Here is a 20840-nt window from a genome sequence, read left to right as displayed (position 1 = left end):
AAGTTTGCATCGATCATGGCGTTTCGCCCTGAAGCTGGAGACGACGGCATCTATCAAGCCTGTTCCCAGTAAACGATGTGGACATGTATATTACTGCATCTTAGCCGGAACGTTCGGCCCGTGCGGTTTGATGAATGCGACAATCGTAATGCGCAGTTCAATATTTATTATTGCCATTATATGTCCCTCTTTCAAACAACAGACACAAGTCTTCAATTCCTGTCATTCTGCTGTGGTCGACATCAGGATTGAATTTCGGTGAAGGTGATCTCAACTCTCAATGATCCCTTTGGACGCCAACTGCTTCCGTATTGTCTGCCTTAGTGAAGCCATGGATATGCAACTGACAGCAATAGGGATAGATTCGAAGGTGTGGTCAAGAAGGCATGTTACCTGCGATCACCCATCTACCAAGTTACATCCACACCTGTAGGTGCGTATTGGGAGGTACATAGTTAAAGCATCTTCATGACGTCTGGGGTGTGTCTGGGCTCTTGGAATGAAGTGGCGGACAACTCTAGGCACCCCGAGAACCCAGAGAGTCTCACTAAAGAATGTAAGGGTGCTAGTTGGGGGCCCGCCTCCTTGGTAGGCAGGTCACCCGCTCGCTGCTCCGCCGCCAAGCGCAGGCCACCAGCTCAGGTCACCAGCCTCAGTCTCCGCATGCACTGGCAGCATGGCGTGGACATCGCAATTACTGGCTCCCCTCATGCAGTGCCCAAAAAGTTCACTAGAAACATGGATTAGGCCAATATTTCCTCTTCCCAACACCCTCACAAAGGAGATACGTTGACATCTCCATCCGTCACACCGCGCTTAGAGGTCATCCTGCGGACCATGGTTCTGCAGCATGGCGTCGTCGCAAGGTCCAGGTCCAGACCCCAGCGAGCGCATCTTCGTGGATCTACGAAACAAGAATGAGGAAGTCAAGAACAAGGCCGCAGCAGAGCTGCGTGACTTGATAACGTTGCTCTCAAGAGGTCAGACTCACCCCCATGTATCCTGCTGATCTACTGACTTGACTCCCAAAGAATGGTCCCCCGAACGGTTCAGCGCATTCTACGACAGAGTTACCACCCGCATCAGCAACCTCATCGTACAAGCACCAGACCCAAGTGACAAGGTTGGAGGAGTCCTGGCCTTGGACCGACTCATAGACTGCGAGGCAATTGATCCTGCTCAGAAGGCTTCAAAATATTCCAACTACTTGCGGGCAGCTTTGAAGAGCAATGACTACAGCGTGCTGGATGCCGCCAGCCGAGCGCTGGGCCATCTGGCTCGACCCGGGGGTGCATACACAGCAGAGCTTGTCGAAGCCGAAATGACATCGGCCTTCGAGTGGCTGCAACCAGAAAGCAAGCAGGAAAGCCGTAAACTGGCTGCAGTGCTTCTCATCCGCGAACTGGCCAAGAATTCACCTACCCTCGTGTACGGCTTCATCCCCCAGATTTTCGAGCTGATTTGGAATGCCTTGCGAGACCCGAAAGACCTCATACGCCGAATCGCCGCCCAGTCCGTTAGCGCATGCTTTGGTGTGATGGTTGCAAGAGACACACAGTTCCAGAATCATTGGTTTGCCAAAATATACTCCAAGACGCTCGAGGGTTTCCGACCGAACACCTCGGTCGATGAGACACTGGGCTCTCTTCTGATCCTGAACGAACTGCTGCAGCAGGGAAACATGTTCATGCACGACTTTTACAGAAACGCTTGTGAAACCGTGCTCCGGCTGAAGGACCACCGTGACCCCAGGATTCGTACGCAGGTTGTCCAGATCATTCCAGTCCTGGCCGACTACGCCCCGCTCGAATTCATCAACAACTACTTGCACAAGTTCATGATCTACCTTCAAGCGCAGCTCAAGCGAGAGAAGGAACGTAACCAAGCATTTATCGCCATTGGCCAGATTGCGGATGCAGTTGGTAGTTCCATTGCTCAATATCTCGATGGTATCATTCTCTATATCCGGGAGTCGCTGAGTGCGAAAACCAAGAATCGAGCGGCGGTAGATGAGGGCCCGATGTTCAAGTGCATCAGTATGCTTGCGGGAGCGGTCGGCCAAACACTTAGCAAGTACATGGAGGCTCTCCTTGATCCTATTTTCGCTTGCGGTCTGACCGAGCCCATGGAACAAGCCCTCGAAGACATGGCGCACCACATTCCACCGATCCGAGCAACCATTCAGGACAAGTTACTGGATCTTCTCAGTTTGATACTTGTCCGCACTCCTTACAGGCCATTGGGGTGCCCGCCGAACACTTCACCACCTCTGCCGTCGTTTGCCAAGGACTATGGAGGCATGCCCGCCGAGCACAAGGACTATGAGATCACGCTGGCTCTCAAGACCTTGGGCAAGTTTGATTTTTCAGGTCATATACTTAACGAGTTTGTTAGAGACGTCACACTTCGCTATGCCACCAACGACAACCCGGAAATCCGGCGCGCAGCTGCACTCACCTGCTGCCAGCTTTTCATGCAAGATCCCATCCTGCACCAGACCAGCACCAACGCTATTCAGGTCGTTGGCGAAGTGGTGGACAAACTCTTGACTGTTGCAGTCGGTGATCCCGACGCTGACATACGCGTGACTGTCCTTCGAGCCCTGGATAGGAAATTCGACAAGCATTTGGCTCGGCCAGAGAACATCCGTTGTCTTTTCCTAGCCGTCAATGACGAAGTCTTCGCTGTTCGCGAGGCTGCCATCGAGATTATTGGAAGATTGACGACGGTGAATCCGGCTTATGTATTTCCGCCTTTGCGGAAACTATTGGTTAATCTGCTCACGGGCCTGGGGTACTCTAATACAGCAAAGCAAAAGGAGGAGTGCGCCCGTCTGATCAGCTTATTTGTTTCCAACGCTACTACCCTTGTCAGGACTTACGTGGAAGCCATGGTTTCAGCCCTCCTGCCTAAAGCAACTGACCCCAATCCAGGCGTCGCTTCGACAACCATCAAGGCCCTGGGAGATCTCACTTCTATTGGCGGAGATGAAATGGCTCACCACATTCCGGAGCTCATGCCAATCATCATCGACGCCCTGCAGGATCTCGGTTCGCATGAGAAGCGTGAAGCGGCCATGAAGACTCTGCGTTCCCTGGCCATCAACTCACAATACGTGATTGATCCATATCTGGACCATCCTGAACTTCTTGGAATCTTGATCAATATAATCAAAACAGAGGCTCACGAAGAGCTGAGGACAGATGCTATCAAGCTAGTCGGTGTGCTGGGGGCTCTGGATCCCTACAAGTACCAACAATTAAGTGAATCCGTCGCGGAAAAGCAAAGCAAGACAGAGACTCAAGCGGTGTCGGACGTCGCATTGATCATGCAGGGTGTGACACCGTCCAACGACGACTTTTATCCGACAGTTGTGATCAACACGCTTATGCAAACCATACTCGCCGACCATGGACTCGTCCAGTATCATAGTGCCGTGATCGATGCGGTTGTGACTATTTTCAAGACGATTGGCATGAAGTGTGTCCCATTCCTGGGTCAAATAATCCCTGGATTTCTCGCGGTCATTCGCAGCTCCCCTCCTCCTCGCCTGGAGTCATATTTCAACCAACTTGCAGTGCTGGTCAATATTGTCCGTCAGCATATTCGTGCTTTCTTGCCTGAAATAATCGAGGTCATCCAGGAGTTCTGGAACGTATCGAGACAGGTCCAATCCACGATTTTGTCCTTGATCGAGGCAATCTCCAAGTCCTTGGAAGGCGAATTCCGCAGATATCTGGCAGGACTACTGCCGCTTATGCTGGGTGTGATTGAAAACGACACAGATCTAAGGAGAGAGTCCTCTATCCGCATTCTACACACATTTCTAGTCTTCGGCTATAGCGGAGAAGAGTACATGCACATGATTGTACCGGCAATTGTTGGCATTTTCGAAAATCCAGCGGCACCTCCGAACGCCCGTAAGGCAGCAATGGATACGCTGGGGAAATTGTCTCGCACGGTCAATGTCACAGACTTTGCATCGCTTATGATTCATCCACTAGCAAAGATTCTATCTTCTTCTGAAAAAGTAGTGACGAACTCTTCTGAAAGGTCACTGAAGTCCGCTGCGCTAGATTGCGTCTGCGCACTGATCTATCATCTTGGACAGGATTTTATGCACTATCTTCCCCTTATCGAACGGTCTACAAAGGCAGGTCAGATCAACTCTGAGAGATTCCAGAAATTGATTGAGAATTTCAAGAGCGGCAAGGCTCTTCCTGTGGACTTCTACCCGGAGGAACAATATGGGACGGCAGCGGAAGATACTAGCTACTCCAATATCACCTCGATGAGGCTCCCTGTCAATCAGCAACATTTGAAGAGTGCCTGGGACACCTCTCAGAAATCCACAAGAGAGGATTGGCAAGAGTGGATGCGACGCTTCAGCGTCGAATTGTTGAAGGAATCTCCATCACACGCTCTGCGCGCTTGCGCAAGTCTGGCTGGGGTTTATCAGCCACTGGCTAAGTACCTTTTCAATTCCGCGTTCGTTTCGTGCTGGACTGAGCTATACGATCAGTATCAGGAACAGCTCATTCAGTCGTTTGAGAAGGCTCTGATCTCCCCGAACATTCCTCCAGATATCTTGCAGACGTTGCTTAACCTGGCTGAGTTCATGGAACATGATGACAAGTCTCTAGCGATCGACCTTCGGACACTGGGACGATTTGCTGCCAAATGCCATGCATTCGCCAAAGCACTCCATTACAAAGAACTTGAATTTGAGCAAGATCAAAACAGCCAGAGCGTTGAAGCTCTGATTAGCATCAACAACCAACTCCAGCAATCCGACGCTGCTATTGGCATTCTTCGAAGAGCGCAAGTCTTCGGCGAAGTCGAGTTGAAGGAGGCATGGTTCGAAAAGCTCCAGCGATGGGAGGAAGCTTTGGCAGCATATCAGAAGCGCGAGAAGATCGAGCCCGACAATTTTGACGTTATAATGGGCAAGATGAGGTGTCTGCACGCTTTGGGCGAGTGGAAAATGCTGTCGGAGATTGCACAAGAGCATTGGAATAGGGCCTCAACGGAAAACCGAAGGAACATGTCTGCTCTGGCTGCAGCAGCGGCTTGGGGGAGAGGCGAGTGGGACTTGATGGACAACTACATCAGTGTCATGAAAGAGAGCTCGCCCGACCGCGCGTTCTTTGGGGCGATCCTCGCCATTCAACGCAACAACTTTGCAGAAGCTCGCAATTTTATTGTTCGAGCACAAGATGGTGTCAACTCAGAAATTGCGGCAACGATTGGCGAGTCTTACAATCGTGCCTACAGCGTGGTTGTCAGATCACAAATGCTTGCGGAACTTGAGGAAATCATTCTTTTCAAGCAAAGCGAGGGCAATATCGAGAAACAAAATGCCATGAAAGTGCTGTGGAACAAGAGACTCCTCGGGTGCCAATCCAATGTTGAGGTCTGGCAACGAATGCTCAAGGTTAGGGCCCTTGTTCTTACGCCTTCAGAGAACCCGGATATCTGGATCAAGTTTGCAAACCTCTGCCGAAAGTCCGAACGTATTGGTTTGGCCGAAAGATCACTCGCGTCACTCGGAGGTAGTGGCAACCTCGCTGCTATTGGTCCTGGCGCGGCGCCGCCTCCTGTTGCTTATGCTCGTCTCAAGTTCACTTGGGCGACGGGGAACCAACAGCAAGCTTTGGCATACTTGCGTGACTTCACAACCCGACTGGCTGACGACTACCAACAAGCCAACACTGTTCTGACCAGTGGTGCACACAACGACAGAATGAACAATATGAATGGTCTTGATATGAATGGACATGACACGATAGCTCAGAGAAAGAGACACGAAGACTTGGAGAAATATGCGAAGCTCCTCGCCAAGTGCTACCTCCGACAAGGGGAGTGGCAATCCTACCTGCTGAGGGGCGATTGGACAAGTCCTCGAGCTCAGGATCCTGTACGAGACATCCTCAACTCGTACCAGTTGGCCACGCAATACAACGAGTCGTGGTACAAAGCATGGCATGCTTACGCACTGGCGAACTTCGAAGTCGTCACATCTATGGCATCCCACACCGACCAGGACAAAGTCCGCAACCTGCCCGAACATGTTATTCAGAACCATGTCGTACCTGCCATTGGAGGCTTCTTCCGGTCAATTGCGCTTTCCAAAACAAGCTCGCTCCAAGACACACTTCGCCTATTGACGCTGTGGTTTGCTCATGGCGGCCATAGTGAAGTCAACCAAGTGGTGATCGAGGGATTCGCTTCCGTCAGCATTGATACCTGGTTGGAGGTTATTCCCCAGTTGATAGCTAGAATCAATCAGCCAAACGCGAGAGTACGAGCAGCTGTGCACAGGTTACTCGCAGAAGTTGGTAAAGCGCACCCCCAAGCACTAGTCTACCCTTTGATGGTTGCAATGAAATCATCGGTTGCGCGACGAGCCAATTCAGCAACCCAGATCATGGATAGCATGAGAACACACAGTCCTCGACTCGTCGAGCAAGCGGATCTGGTTAGCCACGAACTCATCAGGGTCGCGGTGCTTTGGCATGAACTTTGGCACGAAGGTCTGGAGGAAGCATCTCGCCTGTACTTTGGCGATCATGATGTGGAGGGAATGCTTGCCACCCTGGCTCCGCTCCACGAACTCCTCGACCGAGGAGCTGAAACTCTCAGGGAGGTGTCCTTTGCTCAAGCGTTTGGCCACGACCTGGCGGAGGCGCGGGCTTTCTGCAACGCTTTCCGCCGCTCAAAAGAAATCGGTGACCTTAACCAAGCTTGGGATCTGTACTATGCGGTCTTCCGAAAGATCGCGAGGCAACTCCCTCAGCTGATGAGCCTCGACCTCAAATACGTATCGCCTCGACTAAAGGATGCTCATGATCTCGACCTTGCGGTTCCTGGTACCTACCAGTCCGGCAAGCCCATTATCAAGATTGTGAGCTTTGATCATGTCCTCACTGTGATACCCTCCAAGCAACGACCCAGAAGAATGACGCTCAAAGGATCAGATGGTGTTTCGTATGCTTTCGTCCTCAAAGGTCACGAAGATATCAGACAAGATGAGCGGGTAATGCAGCTGTTCGGCCTTGTCAATACCCTTCTCAATAACGATACCGAATCATTCAAGAGACATCTGAACATTCAACGTTTCCCAGCAATACCGCTATCGCAGAACTCTGGACTGTTGGGCTGGGTACCTAACTCTGATACTCTTCATAACCTGGTCAAGGACTATCGCGAGTCAAGGCGCATCCTATTGAATATTGAGCACAGAATTATGCTTCAAATGGCACCTGACTACGACAACCTGACTCTCATGCAGAAGGTAGAAGTTTTCGGGTACGCCATGGACAACACCACCGGTAAAGACCTCTACCGTGTGCTCTGGCTCAAGTCTAAAAGCTCGGAAGCGTGGCTGGATCGACGAACGAACTACACCCGCTCACTGGCTGTCATGTCAATGGTCGGCTATATCCTCGGGCTGGGAGACCGTCATCCGTCAAACCTCATGCTTGACCGCATCACTGGCAAGATCATCCACATTGACTTTGGTGATTGTTTCGAAGTAGCCATGCATCGCGAAAAATATCCAGAACGAGTTCCCTTCCGTCTGACGCGAATGCTCACCTTTGCCATGGAGGTTAGCAATATCGAGGGATCGTTCCGCATAACATGCGAAAATGTCATGCGGGTCATTCGCGAGAACAAGGAGTCCATTTTGGCAGTGCTGGAAGCCTTCATCCACGACCCCTTGCTCAATTGGCGTCTCAACACCCGCGAGTCTCCGCCCAGACCACACTTCCGCTCTGAACGGAGGCAGAGCATCATTGACGCCCCCAATGGGCAGGGCGGAGACTATGATCGCAGTCCAATGGAGAGTGCGAACAACCCGGCTGCCATGATGAATGCCCAGGGACAGAGCCATGTAGGCGCACCGCCCGGCCGTCGACACCGACGCAGTAGTGTTCTCGACCCGGCTATGGTAGGTGGAAGTGTCCTTGACAAGACGGTTGACAACAATACTGCAGCTCAGGAAGCGAAAGAGGTCCAAAATGCCCGGGCATTGCAGGTCCTGGCCCGCGTCAAGGAGAAATTGACCGGACGTGACTTCAAGCCCGCCGCGCCAGGAACACCCTCGTATGCTATCGCAACGGCTCTCCGTGCGGACGTCAACGGACTTGGTCTCGAGTCCCTCATGAACATGAATGGTGGAGCGATGAACAACTTGACCAACGGCGCGATCGGAGCCGTCGATATGCAGTCAGTCGGCAGCAAACAAGTCTCCGTTGCGGGAGCGGCGCCCGAGACGACCATGGCGGGAATTGGAGGGTTGGGGGTTGCCGAGCAGGTGGATCGCTTGATTCTGCAGGCGACGAATGTGGAGAATCTGTGTCAGCATTATATTGGGTGGTGTTCATTCTGGTGATCAGGGGGGGTGGGAATGGGGCGCTATCATCATTTCATGTCAATTGGGAGAACACTGCTTCTTCTGAGACGACGGCATCCATGAGCTGGGCGTTGGTCTGCTCTTGGTTGGCCCACATCGCTACGAGAGACGATACTGGCTATGTGTACGTGTGTCTGGACCTGTGCCATACAAGGAAGGCGCTGGTCTGACCGGAGACTCAGATGGAGATGGAATGGGATGGAACGGCAAAGCATACTCCGCAAGCTGCCTGAACAGGAGCAAGGGAGTCATTAATCAAGCCTCGCATTTACCCTCCCTTGTCTCAGTGACCACGAGGTCGCGCAGGGCCCTCTCTCTGCTTTGTATGTGATGCACAGTACTGGCAATAGTAGTGTGGCGTAGCATGGTACGGGCAGAGCACAGTGCAGCATCCCATAGTTAAAGTTTATACCTAGGAAAGAGCCAAATATTGTCACCAATCACGACGTGCGGAATGTAATGATTGACATTGATCGACATGTCCAAGCCGTTGAGAAGATCCATCCAGACTAGGTATATTTTTCTCTTTCGGAAACGTTAATAAACAGTCCAGACTCCAGACTCCAGGCAGTCTGCATGTCGCGGTCGATACTATGCTATGCTATACCATGCTATACCATGCTATACCATGACATGGGATGTGCTGTGCCGCGTCGACATCAACCTACAATACCGAGTACGCTGCTGCAGGCTATGTGAATTACCAATTCTACGCGAAAGTGACAAGAGGGAAGCCGAGCAGAGTGAAACAGGATAGAATAAAGTAGGAGAACTCGAGTTGAATTGATTAAAAAAAAAAACAATTCAGATCGTCACAGTGTCAGTCATTACTACATATCAAAGGAGCATTGTGGTGTGTGTTTGTGTGTGTATGTGTGTGTGTGCACTGGGGACCAAAAACGCCGTGCCCTCACACGCCTCCCTCTGCGGACGCCCAAGATAGATGGTTCCCACAAGCATTTTCTCTTTCCGTTTTGGTTTTGTGAATTCTCTCTCTCCAGACATGCATGCTTTTTTTCCTCCTTCCATGTGCTGTTTTTTCTGTCTCCAGATGGTGATGGTGGTGGTCTTCGTCGTCTATTGTTTTCGTCTTTTTTTACTTCCGCACGAGCGAGCGAGCTCCACGCTCTTCGAGATCGCATGCCCATGATGATTTTCGTAGCCTCCAACGCCGCCAATGCAGAGCTTGATGCATATCTCGGACAGAAAATGTCTCTGTGTCTGCACGTTGAAATACTTTTTTATGCCTTTTTCAGCGGTTGAGCGTAGTTGGAAAAAACCGTGGTGGTAGGTGCATGGAAAGGAACGTCGCTTGCTGCGTCTGCAAGGTCTAGTGGTGTCCATTGGACACGCCGTTCGCCCCGTTCTGCTGTTTGGTACTTCTGACTTGTCTCCTCACTCTCACTGCTTCGGCCAGTTGCTCCAAGACCTCGACCGTCGTTTCCCAGTTGATACAAGCATCGGTAATGCTGACCCCTTTTTGCAGGCTATCAAGTCCACCTTCTGGAGGCACCTTCTGATTTCCCTCGTTGATATTCGACTCGATCATGACCGCCACGATGGCGTCCTCACCCTGTCTCAACTGGTCGCCGATGACCTGGGCGACCAAGGGCTGGTTCTTATGGTTCTTCTTTGAGTTGCCGTGTGAGCAGTCAATCATCATGACTTCTCGCTGGCCCTTGGATTTCAAAGCTGCTCGAGCTGCTTTCACAGACTCTGCATCGTAATTTGTGCCCTTTGAGCCGCCACGGAGGATCACGAAGCCGTCCTCATTGCCGGATGTTTTTGTTATGGCAGCCAAGCCTTGTTTTGTGACACCCATGAAGTAATGTTTTGCGGCGGCGGCCCCGACGGCGTCAATGGCCACGGACAGTGACCCGTCTGTGCCATTCTTGAACCCCATCGGGAAGGACAGACCTGAGGCAAGTTCTCTGTGCAGTTGAGACTCGGTTGTTCGGGCGCCAATGGCACCAAGGGAAATGAGGTCGGCCAGGAACTGCGGGGAAATGGTGTCAAGCATTTCGCTCGCAATGGGCATACCCATTGACGTGAGGTCAGCGTAAAGCTGTCTCGAGACACGAAGACCCTTGTTGATTTTGAATGACTCATCAATGTCCGGGTCGTTGATGAGGCCTTTCCAGCCCACCGTGGTCCGGGGCTTTTCTAGGTAGGCGCGCATGATGATGCACAGATCCGACGACAGCTTTTCGGCGAGCTCTTTCAGCCGACCGGCATATTCAAGGGCTGTTGCGGGGTCGTGGATGGAACAAGGTCCGACCATGACGAGAAGTCTGTCATCCCGCTGGTGTATGATGTCTTTGCATTCTCGACGGCCTTTAGCCACGGTCTCGACGGAGGTTTGAGATGCCGGGACCTCAGCCTGCAGGAGAGCAGGAGGGATAAGAGGGTCATAACCAAGGATTCGCACGTCCTCGCCGGGGGTGGCAGCTGGAGCATCAACGGCGGGCATCGTGAGGGAAAGGGAGGTAGAAGCGTGAATTGGAGGTGAGCAGTCGAGGACAAGGGGAGCAAAGAGAGGTGCACTCGAATGGAAAGGAAAGGAAGAGGAGGTCAGGAAAAGAAGAACAGACGGGAACGTAAGGTGGTATAGCTATTTTTTGGGCGGATCTCCAGTCATCCCAGTCAATAGCATGATTCACAAAGGCGACGTGCGGCGAGGACTGGCATCGACTCAGAAAAAATTCGGGCGCAGTTGGGGGAAGACGCGGAGGGGCAGCAAAAAGTAAAAAAAGGACGAGAAGGCGGTGTGACCGTGTGACTCGCTGCATCGGATAAATGGATTTTCCAGGATTCCACCGACCGGTGGCGCTAAGCCGAATTGAGGCAGTACAAGTCGCCGCCACATGGCGCTGATGGGCGCCACACAAACGGGCAAAGTGCGGACACGGAGTACGAGGTGGACAGGACGTGATGACGTAGTGACACAGGGCGGCTCTTGGTCTCGGTTGCTTTGCTTGTTCGTGGCCGTGGCTCCTTCCTTCCCCCTTTGACCATCCCGTTCGGCTCATTCAATTCCCCCACAAACGCGATTGTCTCCTTCTTCCTCCCCCCCTTCATCATACCCGGCACAGCATACCGAGTCCATAGTATTTGAACTCATGTTACTATCATCCCCATCTTGAGGCTCAGCCGCCCCCTTATACAAGAATCCCAGAGTCCTCACTCGTACGGAAAGCTGACTTCCCGAACACCCTCCATCTGAGACTCGGCCGTTCGCCTTGAGCCCAGACGCGCGCTCTGGTTGGTCCTCTCCCAAATTGTCCTTGTTTCACCTACTCGAGGACGTCAACCACACGACACTGCCACAGTTTGATCGACTCTCCTTACACCCGGGGCTATGACTGGCACTTCCACGCTGGAAACATAAAAATACCCCTCTAATAATCACACCACAATCGCTCCTCATTCCATAACCCACACTGTCCAAATCGATGTTCGGTCTGGGCTCCCATTACCCGACCACCGCTGATCCTTCTGCCATGGCCGACGTCGACACTGCTTTCCATCTCAACATCTCGACACCCTCCTGCAAGCGGAAACGACCTTCGGACCATCTGGAGGACGATGGCCGCTTCTTCGTCCGCGACTCCAAACGACGGTCTACCTCAACACATTGTCTGCCCATCCGCTTATCGCCATCTTCGCGGCCACATGTCTCGGTTCCTCCCGCTTCTTACTCCCTCTTCACTTCGATATACCAGCAACCTCCAACTCCGGTAGACACCTCAGATGACGAGAGTTCTGGGCAGTCGTTCAACGGGGCAGACGACCGGTGGCCGGCCACAAGGCCCAACCCGCAGCGGGACAACGACAGGAGTATCTCGTCAATCAAGGCCGAATCCAGCGATCCCGTAGATGTCGACATGGATCTGACCATGGCGCCTCCGGTCGCCCAGCCGAGGATACGACGTGCTCGGTCGAACGATATTGTCCCTCCTGAACGCGACCCCCATTTTCTGAATGCTCCGGATACGTTTGCGCGAGAAAGAGTGCCGACGCCCATCAGCGGTCATTTCGACAACCGCATCAATGATCTGCCCACCGTCCCACGCCATCACTTTCCACCGTTGCGCACGAATTTGAGCCCGATGATCGAGCAGGAGTCGTGGATCACTCGAGACGGTCTGCCGAGCCCCGTCGAGGACCAGGATATGGACACCGCAATGATGATGGATCGAGATGAATCGGCCACTCAGGTGCATTGTCCCGCAGGGAAATATGGAGTGGATGGAAACTCAAGTCCTTCGGGACGGGCGAGGTCGGCGAGACTCCACATGGGTTACCTCAATGGCTGTGAGAAATGCATTCAGAAAGTGCCGGGCCATTACAGCCACATTATCTGGACATGAACGGACGTTTGGCATATTATTGATGGCATGATGATTTTGACGAGCAACGAGAATACAGATGGAATGAAAAGCATGATGATCACGGTTTAGAGGGCTGCGAGGTTAGAGGGTATTCACTTGGTGAGCATGCAAGCAGCATGGTCCAGGGCATTACTTGTTCTCGACGAGGGATTTTAAATTGAGAGTTTTGCGTGGCTGCTTCACGCGTGGGTGAACGCCGCCTACCATAGCTATACAAGGGGACATGTCTCGGATGGCCCTGCAAGGTCAGGAATCAATCGCTTTTCAACATCCCCTCCCCATTTCCACGTGTCTATGATTTGCTGCTGCTGCTCCCCCTGATCCAACTTAACCAACTCCTCCCTCCTTCTGTCGAAGGTCCTGCCACAGCACCCACCACGTTACTCGCCATGACATCCAGTGGCCCTCCCACAGCGGCGGGGCTTGCAGCCACATCCCCTTCGACCCTTCTCGGTTCGTCTTCTGCTTTCCTGGCGATGTATTCGACCTTGTTGGCAGGGACAGGACGTCCTTTGGAATCAATGCCCACGCCTTTCACACCGCTCGGCGCGACCCGAACGCCTTGCACCGCAGGAACAGGTTGTACTCCGTCGGCGGTCGAGCTGTCCTCACCGGGGTTAAGGCCCCTCTGTTCCCACGCCGCTCTAGCTTCCCTCCGACTCTTCTCCTCAGCCGTCTCCTCTCCCATCGTCCCCTTTGCCATCTGACCACCCACGAACCCCTTCAACTTGGTCCAGTAGCCTTCCTCCTTCTTCCTCTGCGCCTCTTGCACCCTCGCGGCCTCCATCTCCTGCCCGGCGCGTTCCTGCTCCAGGAGGTGCAGCTGCTCCGCAGTCGCCTCGCCTTTCAGGAACGCTCGCCGGGCGTCATCCAAGCGTGTTAATTCTCGTTCGACCCACGCGCGCTTTTGTCTCCTCGAATGGGCGATGAGCGAGATTGTGCCGTACGCGCTGACGCAGACCGCCAGTCCGGAGAAGAGGATCAGGCCGTACGCGGTCAGGCGGTGGGCGCGGTCGGCAATGACCCGGCCGCTGGAAATAAGTCGGTCGATGGGCGAGGTCACGGCGGAGCTTTTGGCGGCCTCGTGCGCGGCCCGGAGGCGGGCGACCCTTTCCATGGCCGTTTCTTTCGAGGGTGGCGGCGCTTGGTGGGGAGAAGGGGATTGTGAGGGTGTTGATGAGGATGAGGGTACGCTCCTACCTGCCGGCCGGGAAGCAGGTTGGTAGGTGAAGGTCGTGGCATGTGGAGTGGTTGAGGTGAAGCGAGTGAAGCTGTCGGAAGCGGGTCGTCGCGACATTTTGGGGATGAATGTTTTCATTATTTCTCTTTTGGCTACAGGAGGTTGAGGAGAGAAAAAGATTGTGAGGCAGGTCCTCGGAAGGGGGGGGAGGCACTGGTGTTACAGAGCTGACATGTAAAGGTTTTCGCGGAAATGGGCTGGTAGTGTACAAGAGGGAGACGGGAGGTCAATTGAGGGCAGAGCAACAGCCAGTGTTGGTTGGTGGCTTGAGAAAATGAAGCAGTGAATGAAGCTTCAGAAAAGAAGCAGCAAAGCAAAAGAATCGCATGACGGCGACACGGGAAGCGAGACCCACTTTTTTCCTAATTGGCATTTCACGGCGTCGTTCACCATTTCAGGCATCTATCTCGCTCCTCGCTATGTAATAGATGATTCTTCCTTCTATCCATGCTGAGTGTCACTTATTACCTCGCTCTGGCAAGTCGACCAGCCATTGCACATCCACCCTGTCACAAACACGGGCCCACGGGATGCAGCCTTGCCAAGCCGCGAGCGAGGCTGTCGTTTGCCGAGAGAACCTGACTTCTCTGACTTCTCCTTTCAATATCCTCTGCATCCCCCGAGACCACATCCTCTGTCCTTGGTAGTGGAAGAGTTCTCCGCAATGCCCCAGGACTCTATCACTATTGCTCTTGAAGTCCTAGCCCCATGACGTTGCTGCAGGTCCCGACATGGACGGTCAGCGGAATCCCGAGCTCCAGCGGGTACTCGCAGCGCTGAATAGCTTTTCACAACAGCAGCAGCAGCAGCAACTACAACAACACCACCAGGCGCCGCCGCCGCCGCCCTTGCCGCTGCAGACCTCTTTCTACGCATATAACTCTTACAACAATCTGGGTTCCCATGATGCGAACCTTGGGACCGCCAACTCGACGATCCCGGGGCTCGGCTTCCTCCCATCAACCCTTCATAACCAGGCTGTCTCTCCGCCACCTATCCATCGCCACCAAGACGCAACTCCAATCCAGTCCCAGGCACAGAGTAGGACGTCGACACCTCGTCTGCCCGAGCCGCCTCGCAGCAAGACGACGACTCCGAATCCCAACGTCCCCGATGCGTCGACCATCGTCACCTGGCCAGCCGCGATCAAACATGTCTCGCGCCATCTTGTTCACAACGACCAAGTGGCCAACAGGATCAAGCACCTGATCAACGAACAGCACAAGCACGAGCGGCAGTGGTGGGCCGGTCGCGAAGCTATCGTTGCGAGACACCAGGGCCGATCTGGGACGTCACAGCAGGTCTCGGCCATCTTGAAGTCCCTTGGTGCGAAGGACATGGCCACTGCTTCCCCGCGCACGTCGCCACCATCGGATGAACAGAAGAAAGCGGACCAAGCCGAACTAGACGCCTACGATAAAAAAGTCTATGCGGGTTTGCTGGCCATGTCGGCAGATTTTGACCGGCAATTGCGGTCGCTCGGCGTGCCGTTTTACGCGATTAAGCACGAATTGGTAATCTTGGAGGATGGCCCAGAGAAGCAAGCCGGTGCTAACGAGGGGAGGATTGACAAGGGGGAACTGAGGGATTTGCAGAAACGGATGTGTGAAACTTTGGAGGATCTGTTCGGGGACTGAAAGCTGGTGCAGATGAGTGATTCAACCAACGCGATGATCTTGCCACGGATCTAGGGCTCCCTTTCAAGGTGGTCCACAACGAGAATGGAGTCTAGAACCAACCGAATCTCCTTTCGAGAGTTTCCCATTGAGTTAACTTGGTGGGAAAGAAGTAACAAAGGGTGTTGGTCGATGACAGGACGTCATGGGAATCTCAAACATCCAGGGCGCGAGCAGAGAAACTCTCCCAAGATGGACATGTCAGTGAATGATTTGCCAATACCTGCCTGCACACGTGCCGTTGATCTCGATAAGGCGTGAATGGCGATGGGTGCCCAATGATAAAGAGATGACTTCGATCAAGAACAAAGATCACACCCTGGTGCAGTCCAAAGCAGCCAAAAAGAGGTCAAGGGGGAGCTGCGAACTCCGTCGAAGAAGATGAAAGATGTGTTGAACAGGTTCAAGATCTGTTTCAATCTCACTGAAGAATGTCCCGGCTGTCAGAGGCCATACAACATCCGCATCAGGCATGAGCGATATACATCAATGGATGTTGGCTGTGTGTTTTGCCCCTGTCGTATGATGTGGCGTGGGGTGGACAAGTGAAGATGTGAGAATGTGTGAGACACCATCTCGTTCTCAACCATGTTGAAGAGCTTTGATCGAAATGTGAGGTGCAACTGCGAGGATTTGCTGGGAATGTGTTTGGTGCACGACGGGAGGTGTTGAGATGCCACCAGTAGCTGATGAAATCCTTAGAGGCATTGACATGATGGAGAACAACGCCTGTGAGTTGTGTTCGATGAACCTTCCTTTCTTGAGAGAGAAGAGAGAAAAGATACAAGTCGCAGTTGCCAAAGCCTGCGTGCATTCACTCTGTCAACCTCACCCTGCAGTTTTCTCAGATACAGCTGTCTCCCACTTCAACCTTCTCCCTTGGCACGGTGTTCAGTCTCCCTCTTCGTGCACTGCCAGCATGGATCAAACGCGAGGTCTTACTGGTGTCGTTGACACTTCTCCCGAGCAATCAAACCTTCTATCCTCCGCAGCTGAAGAAACGACCGACCTGCGTAGTCTTGCACTTCGAGCACAAGAACTCTCAGTCACCCTTGACCAACTTCGTCAGCAATGTGGACATGAGAGCACTTCGTCAGATATCGCCAATGTCATTGGAGAACTGAAGCTCCTCGCTGCAGAGCTCCACAGCCTCGATTCTGCAGTGACGGCCAACAAGGAATTGTATACCAAGGCCTTTCGCGAGGACCTGGGTGAGATTCGTGCTCACCTTGGGGGTATCTTCGAAGACATCGCCGATTGCTGCACGGAGATGCAAAAGGTTGATGGTCCAAAGACCAGTGCCGTGGGCTGGCTGACCAAAAAGAGATACGTTCGCAAGCTACAGAGACACCTCGAAGCCAACAAGACCACTTTGGTGGTCATGCGCACCGTCCTACACCATGGCAAGGAATATGGCACTCACAAGTTAGTTCCCCTCCTCGGCTTCAAGCACTGCAGGATTGACAATCTTTCTCCAGCTCGCCTGGTCGCCTCGCCGAGTCCTCCCCACACACCTTACAAGAAGACCTGGCCATCCTCGAAACTGTCTTTGCCAGCCGGAGCGCGATCGGGGATCTTCAGAATCTTGCCAAAAAGACTCATGAACACTCGTCTTCGACTTCCTCGTCCGGAACCTACGATACCAGCCCATCCTTCCAGCCAGGCGCTCATGGCCGAAACCTTTCCTCAGCGACTGGTGTCGAGATTCCGGTCATGGAAGACGTCCTTCCAGTCAGTACTGCGGAGGACAAGAGAAAGAAATCAGATGCATTAGCACGGAGGTTCTCTCGCCGCGGAGTCCGCCTGGCCGTTCACAGCTCAATCATGGACACCAATGCTCACGACGTCCCTATCTCGCTCCGGAAGAAATGGATTCACCAAGCCCAACTTCGACATGCTCCTGACCACCAGATGGAGACCAGCAGCGCATCTATTGCACAGCTTAGCAAGATCTCCGAAGTCAACTCAAGCTCTGGGCCCGATGACGAGCCGGACCGTTCAGGCCTCTCCACACCAGAGCATATGGAAGGGAGAGAATCGGACAATACTGCTAGTGCCGCTTCATCAACGTCAGGTCGGCTCTATCCCCCTCGGAGAAGCCTTACGCTGGTGAACTCTCCTTTGGGTAGAAGACTCGGGAATGTCATTGCTCGACTTTCTCGCAGCGGCACCGATCAACACGACACAGCTGATGGAGATGGGGAAGGAACAAAAGCGCAAGAAGATCAGCCCCAGCCCGAAAATAGAATGCAAGTGGGCAAGGAACAGGAAGAGGAAGCGAAGGGGGTCAAGAAGGAGATGTCTGCAAAGGAGAAGCCGGGATGGTCCTACCGTTTGACCAGGCCGTTTGTGAAATCGGAGTTGACGACCCCTGATTTCGAGAGAGGCTTTTGAGTGGAGGCAGAAAGTTGGTGGGCGGTTGTGCAGCAACAGATCCTGTCTACGACGGAAAGCATACTTGGCTCTTGGAACGATATGCTCTCTACAAATTTACATCCACATGGGGCATAGTATGGGGTTGAAAGGGATGTGTCATGGCCGTGCAGGCTGTGTCGTGGACACAACGTCCTATCATAGCGACCACACATAATAGGATATTATGAGTAGATAGGGATCTAGCCGCCCGTCAGTCCCAAAAGTCTTGATATGTTGCGGTTGAGTCCTCCATCGTGGGCGTACAGTACATGAAAGGGGTGCCACTCCCTTCCTGCGTAGTCGGGCTATCTTGTTGGTTGTTTCGTGAAGTGCAGAGGGTGGCGTCCATGGAAAATGAGAAGAGTATTGCCGCTCCTTTCCAGTGAGGTGCACTCATTCTTTTCTTGATTGCATTTCTGACATCCATCCTGGCTAGTCGGAAGTAGAATTATGTCACTTTCGGAAATCCATGGACGATGTGGGCAAGTCGGCTTGCGGCGATTACATTCGTACTTGAACACCGTATCTGGCAATATTCCAAACCCCGCTATATTGTACCATGGCTATCTTTCCTTGGAAATCGTCATACATTGCTCTCACCACTGCATGACTTTCTGCTCACCCACACCATATATGTCCACCAGTCAGAAGGCCGAAACTAGCCTTTCACAGCACAAAATGTCGGAATTTCAGGTTTATTCAGTCTCTTACAAAGGGCTGCCAGCCTATCACGAGGCAATCTACGTCGAGATGAGCCAGGCAGGAGGATTTTTGTATCATGTCATCGGCGACAACCTCAGTGGCTATCGGTATGAAAAACGGGCGACGAATGGGCCGGAGAGGTCGGAGAGTTTCTCACACAAGGTGTACAAGGGGAAAGTCGCTAACAGCGATCTATCCACATTCGAGGCGATTTGTCGGGACACTCCTCCGCCGCGACACCAGGTCATCCACGGAGTGACATTTGAGAAGGACTGTCGGCATTGGGTCCTGGACGCTCTGAAGAAACTACGAGAAGCACATGTTCTTAGATAAGTCAAGTGGGAGCGCTGGCTTCATCGTCCGGAGCAAATTACAATCACCGAGCATTCACCACAACTCGCTCCGTATCATACGTAGCCAGGCGTATTCACTTCGAAAAGCCGGTAGGATGTCATTAACATATTGATGCCAGTCATCATCAAATAGTCCACAAGCAATGATAGCCTGAGCGTATTCCCAGTAGTTAGGATACCAACCAGCAACTTCCCAATCTAGAAGGACGACCTCTCCCAGTGATTCTGGGGTTTTTCTGATCATCATATTCTTGAGTTGCAGATCGCCATGTGTAAAGACTGGAGGATGCCCTTGGAAAACATACGGAAGGTTGTTTTGGTAGAAAGGCGCCTTTCCTTGCATCGCCTCCGAAGCTCTGAATTTTCTGACGAGTGCATCGTTTAATTCCGATTCTGACTCGAAAGGCCCATCGCATCTTGGGTCGTCTGCCGGTGTCCAGAAGAGAGGATGTCGTAGTGGTTTGTTTCCGAGGCTGCAATATGTATTTGGTGCTGGAAGAGATCGTATTTTGATGAGAGATTCCTTGATTCGATTAGCGATAGTCGTTTTCTCGACATCCGTCAGTGCAGGCCAGACGTCCCGTAACGTTTGACCTTCGATTCGCTCCATGATGATGAAGTTCTGATCACAGGCACGGAAGAGGGCGTAGACTTTGGGGATGGCGACTTGAGCGCGTCGACGAAGAAAGATCATCGTTCGGCCTTCCTCCAGATTAACAGCTGGCCCATATTTAGCGACAAAATGGTGTCCGAGAGCAACGACCTTGACACCGGTTCGTTCTATTAAAATTCGCTGACAGCTTAATATCTCAGTCGTGTCAGGAATCTTGGCGGGCAAGTCGGAGTCCTCTGCCGCATAAGGGATTGAGACCGAATCATCGAGGTGTGGAGAATTCCGCTCGATTTTGTGTAAGGGTCGCGAGGGGTGGATGTTCGCGAAAGATCGCCTCCAAATCAAGAAGAGAAGAACTGGCAGGGGGAGTAAAACCATCATTGTCTTCCGAGATAGTACTTTTGATCGAAAAGATTCCATTGTGAAGAGAAGCCAAAGGCCACGGCTTCACGATCTCAGCGCGTCTACCTCGAGAAAGAGGTGAGTTTACAAGGAGTGGAATCTCTTTGTCCCAAAGTTTGTTTACTCTCGCTAGCCCATTACAGTAGGTAGGACGAGATAGATCAGCCGGAACGAAAAACACCAAGCTCTATTGTTATCGGTTTGTACCACAGATGCTTGGAAAAACTTCATCAGAGGGTAAAAGCTTACTGTAAGCAGTACTCGACTTCGACGAAGCCTCAGTCATATGCAGCAGGTTGTGGTGGCTGCCGCCTACCCCCCACGCAGAAATATAGCATTAGTAGCCCAGGGTTTGCAGGGAATTTCTCCAGTTCAAAATGACATTATATGGTAAAATTACGCCTTAGAAAATATACAGAAATTTATTAATGGTGAGACTTTCGGGCGATATCTTGCTAAGCGACATACGGGAAGGCATATTACTTACAATCACATCTGCTCCCATGTTTGTCTTTCTCCTCCTTGACAAGGCTGAGATATCTGCCAAGAATTCAGGGGGTTGTTGTTGTGTCGTTTTATTTCGAGTACCTCGTACACCAGAGCTTCAACCTGGTTTCTACAAGTTTCGGCCC

General features: G+C 52.5%; 8 protein-coding genes across 8 annotated transcripts; 5 read left to right on the top strand and 3 right to left on the bottom strand.

Annotated features, from left to right (window-relative positions):
* Positions 1 to 850: 850 nt before the first annotated feature.
* On the top strand, positions 851 to 8395 carry AYL99_04983 (FKBP12-rapamycin complex-associated protein; the record flags this gene model as incomplete). The annotated part of the gene is made up of 2 exons (XM_018836495.1): positions 851 to 980; positions 1032 to 8395. The coding sequence occupies 2 exons, from the start codon at positions 851 to 853 to the stop codon at positions 8393 to 8395; spliced, it is 7494 nt and encodes a 2497-aa protein (XP_018693348.1).
* Positions 8396 to 9746: 1351 nt separating this feature from the next.
* Positions 9747 to 10886, bottom strand: AYL99_04982 (3-deoxy-7-phosphoheptulonate synthase; the record flags this gene model as incomplete). The annotated part of the gene is made up of 1 exon (XM_018836494.1): positions 9747 to 10886. One exon carries the CDS (start codon positions 10884 to 10886, stop codon positions 9747 to 9749), a length of 1140 nt encoding a protein of 379 aa, XP_018693347.1.
* Positions 10887 to 11916: 1030 nt separating this feature from the next.
* On the top strand, positions 11917 to 12786 carry AYL99_04981 (hypothetical protein; the record flags this gene model as incomplete). The annotated part of the gene is made up of 1 exon (XM_018836493.1): positions 11917 to 12786. One exon carries the CDS (start codon positions 11917 to 11919, stop codon positions 12784 to 12786), a length of 870 nt encoding a protein of 289 aa, XP_018693346.1.
* A 313-nt stretch (positions 12787 to 13099) lies between these two features.
* AYL99_04980 (hypothetical protein) lies at positions 13100 to 14104 on the bottom strand (the record flags this gene model as incomplete). Its single annotated transcript, XM_018836492.1, has 1 exon — positions 13100 to 14104. One exon carries the CDS (start codon positions 14102 to 14104, stop codon positions 13100 to 13102), a length of 1005 nt encoding a protein of 334 aa, XP_018693345.1.
* Positions 14105 to 14778: 674 nt separating this feature from the next.
* On the top strand, positions 14779 to 15684 carry AYL99_04979 (hypothetical protein; the record flags this gene model as incomplete). Its single annotated transcript, XM_018836491.1, has 1 exon — positions 14779 to 15684. One exon carries the CDS (start codon positions 14779 to 14781, stop codon positions 15682 to 15684), a length of 906 nt encoding a protein of 301 aa, XP_018693344.1.
* Positions 15685 to 16642: 958 nt separating this feature from the next.
* Positions 16643 to 18117, top strand: AYL99_04978 (hypothetical protein; the record flags this gene model as incomplete). Its single annotated transcript, XM_018836490.1, has 2 exons — positions 16643 to 17148; positions 17202 to 18117. 2 exons carry the CDS (start codon positions 16643 to 16645, stop codon positions 18115 to 18117), a joined length of 1422 nt encoding a protein of 473 aa, XP_018693343.1.
* A 699-nt stretch (positions 18118 to 18816) lies between these two features.
* On the top strand, positions 18817 to 19173 carry AYL99_04977 (hypothetical protein; the record flags this gene model as incomplete). The annotated part of the gene is made up of 1 exon (XM_018836489.1): positions 18817 to 19173. One exon carries the CDS (start codon positions 18817 to 18819, stop codon positions 19171 to 19173), a length of 357 nt encoding a protein of 118 aa, XP_018693342.1.
* A 54-nt stretch (positions 19174 to 19227) lies between these two features.
* Positions 19228 to 20184, bottom strand: AYL99_04976 (hypothetical protein; the record flags this gene model as incomplete). The annotated part of the gene is made up of 1 exon (XM_018836488.1): positions 19228 to 20184. The coding sequence occupies one exon, from the start codon at positions 20182 to 20184 to the stop codon at positions 19228 to 19230; it is 957 nt and encodes a 318-aa protein (XP_018693341.1).
* Positions 20185 to 20840: the final 656 nt, after the last annotated feature.

Source organism: Fonsecaea erecta (assembly GCF_001651985.1).
Source record: "Fonsecaea erecta strain CBS 125763 chromosome Unknown Scaff4, whole genome shotgun sequence".
In the NCBI taxonomy this organism is placed as follows: Eukaryota; Fungi; Ascomycota; class Eurotiomycetes; order Chaetothyriales; family Herpotrichiellaceae; genus Fonsecaea; species Fonsecaea erecta.
Note: the sequence above shows the minus strand (reverse complement) of the source record. Positions and strands in the feature narration are given on the sequence as shown.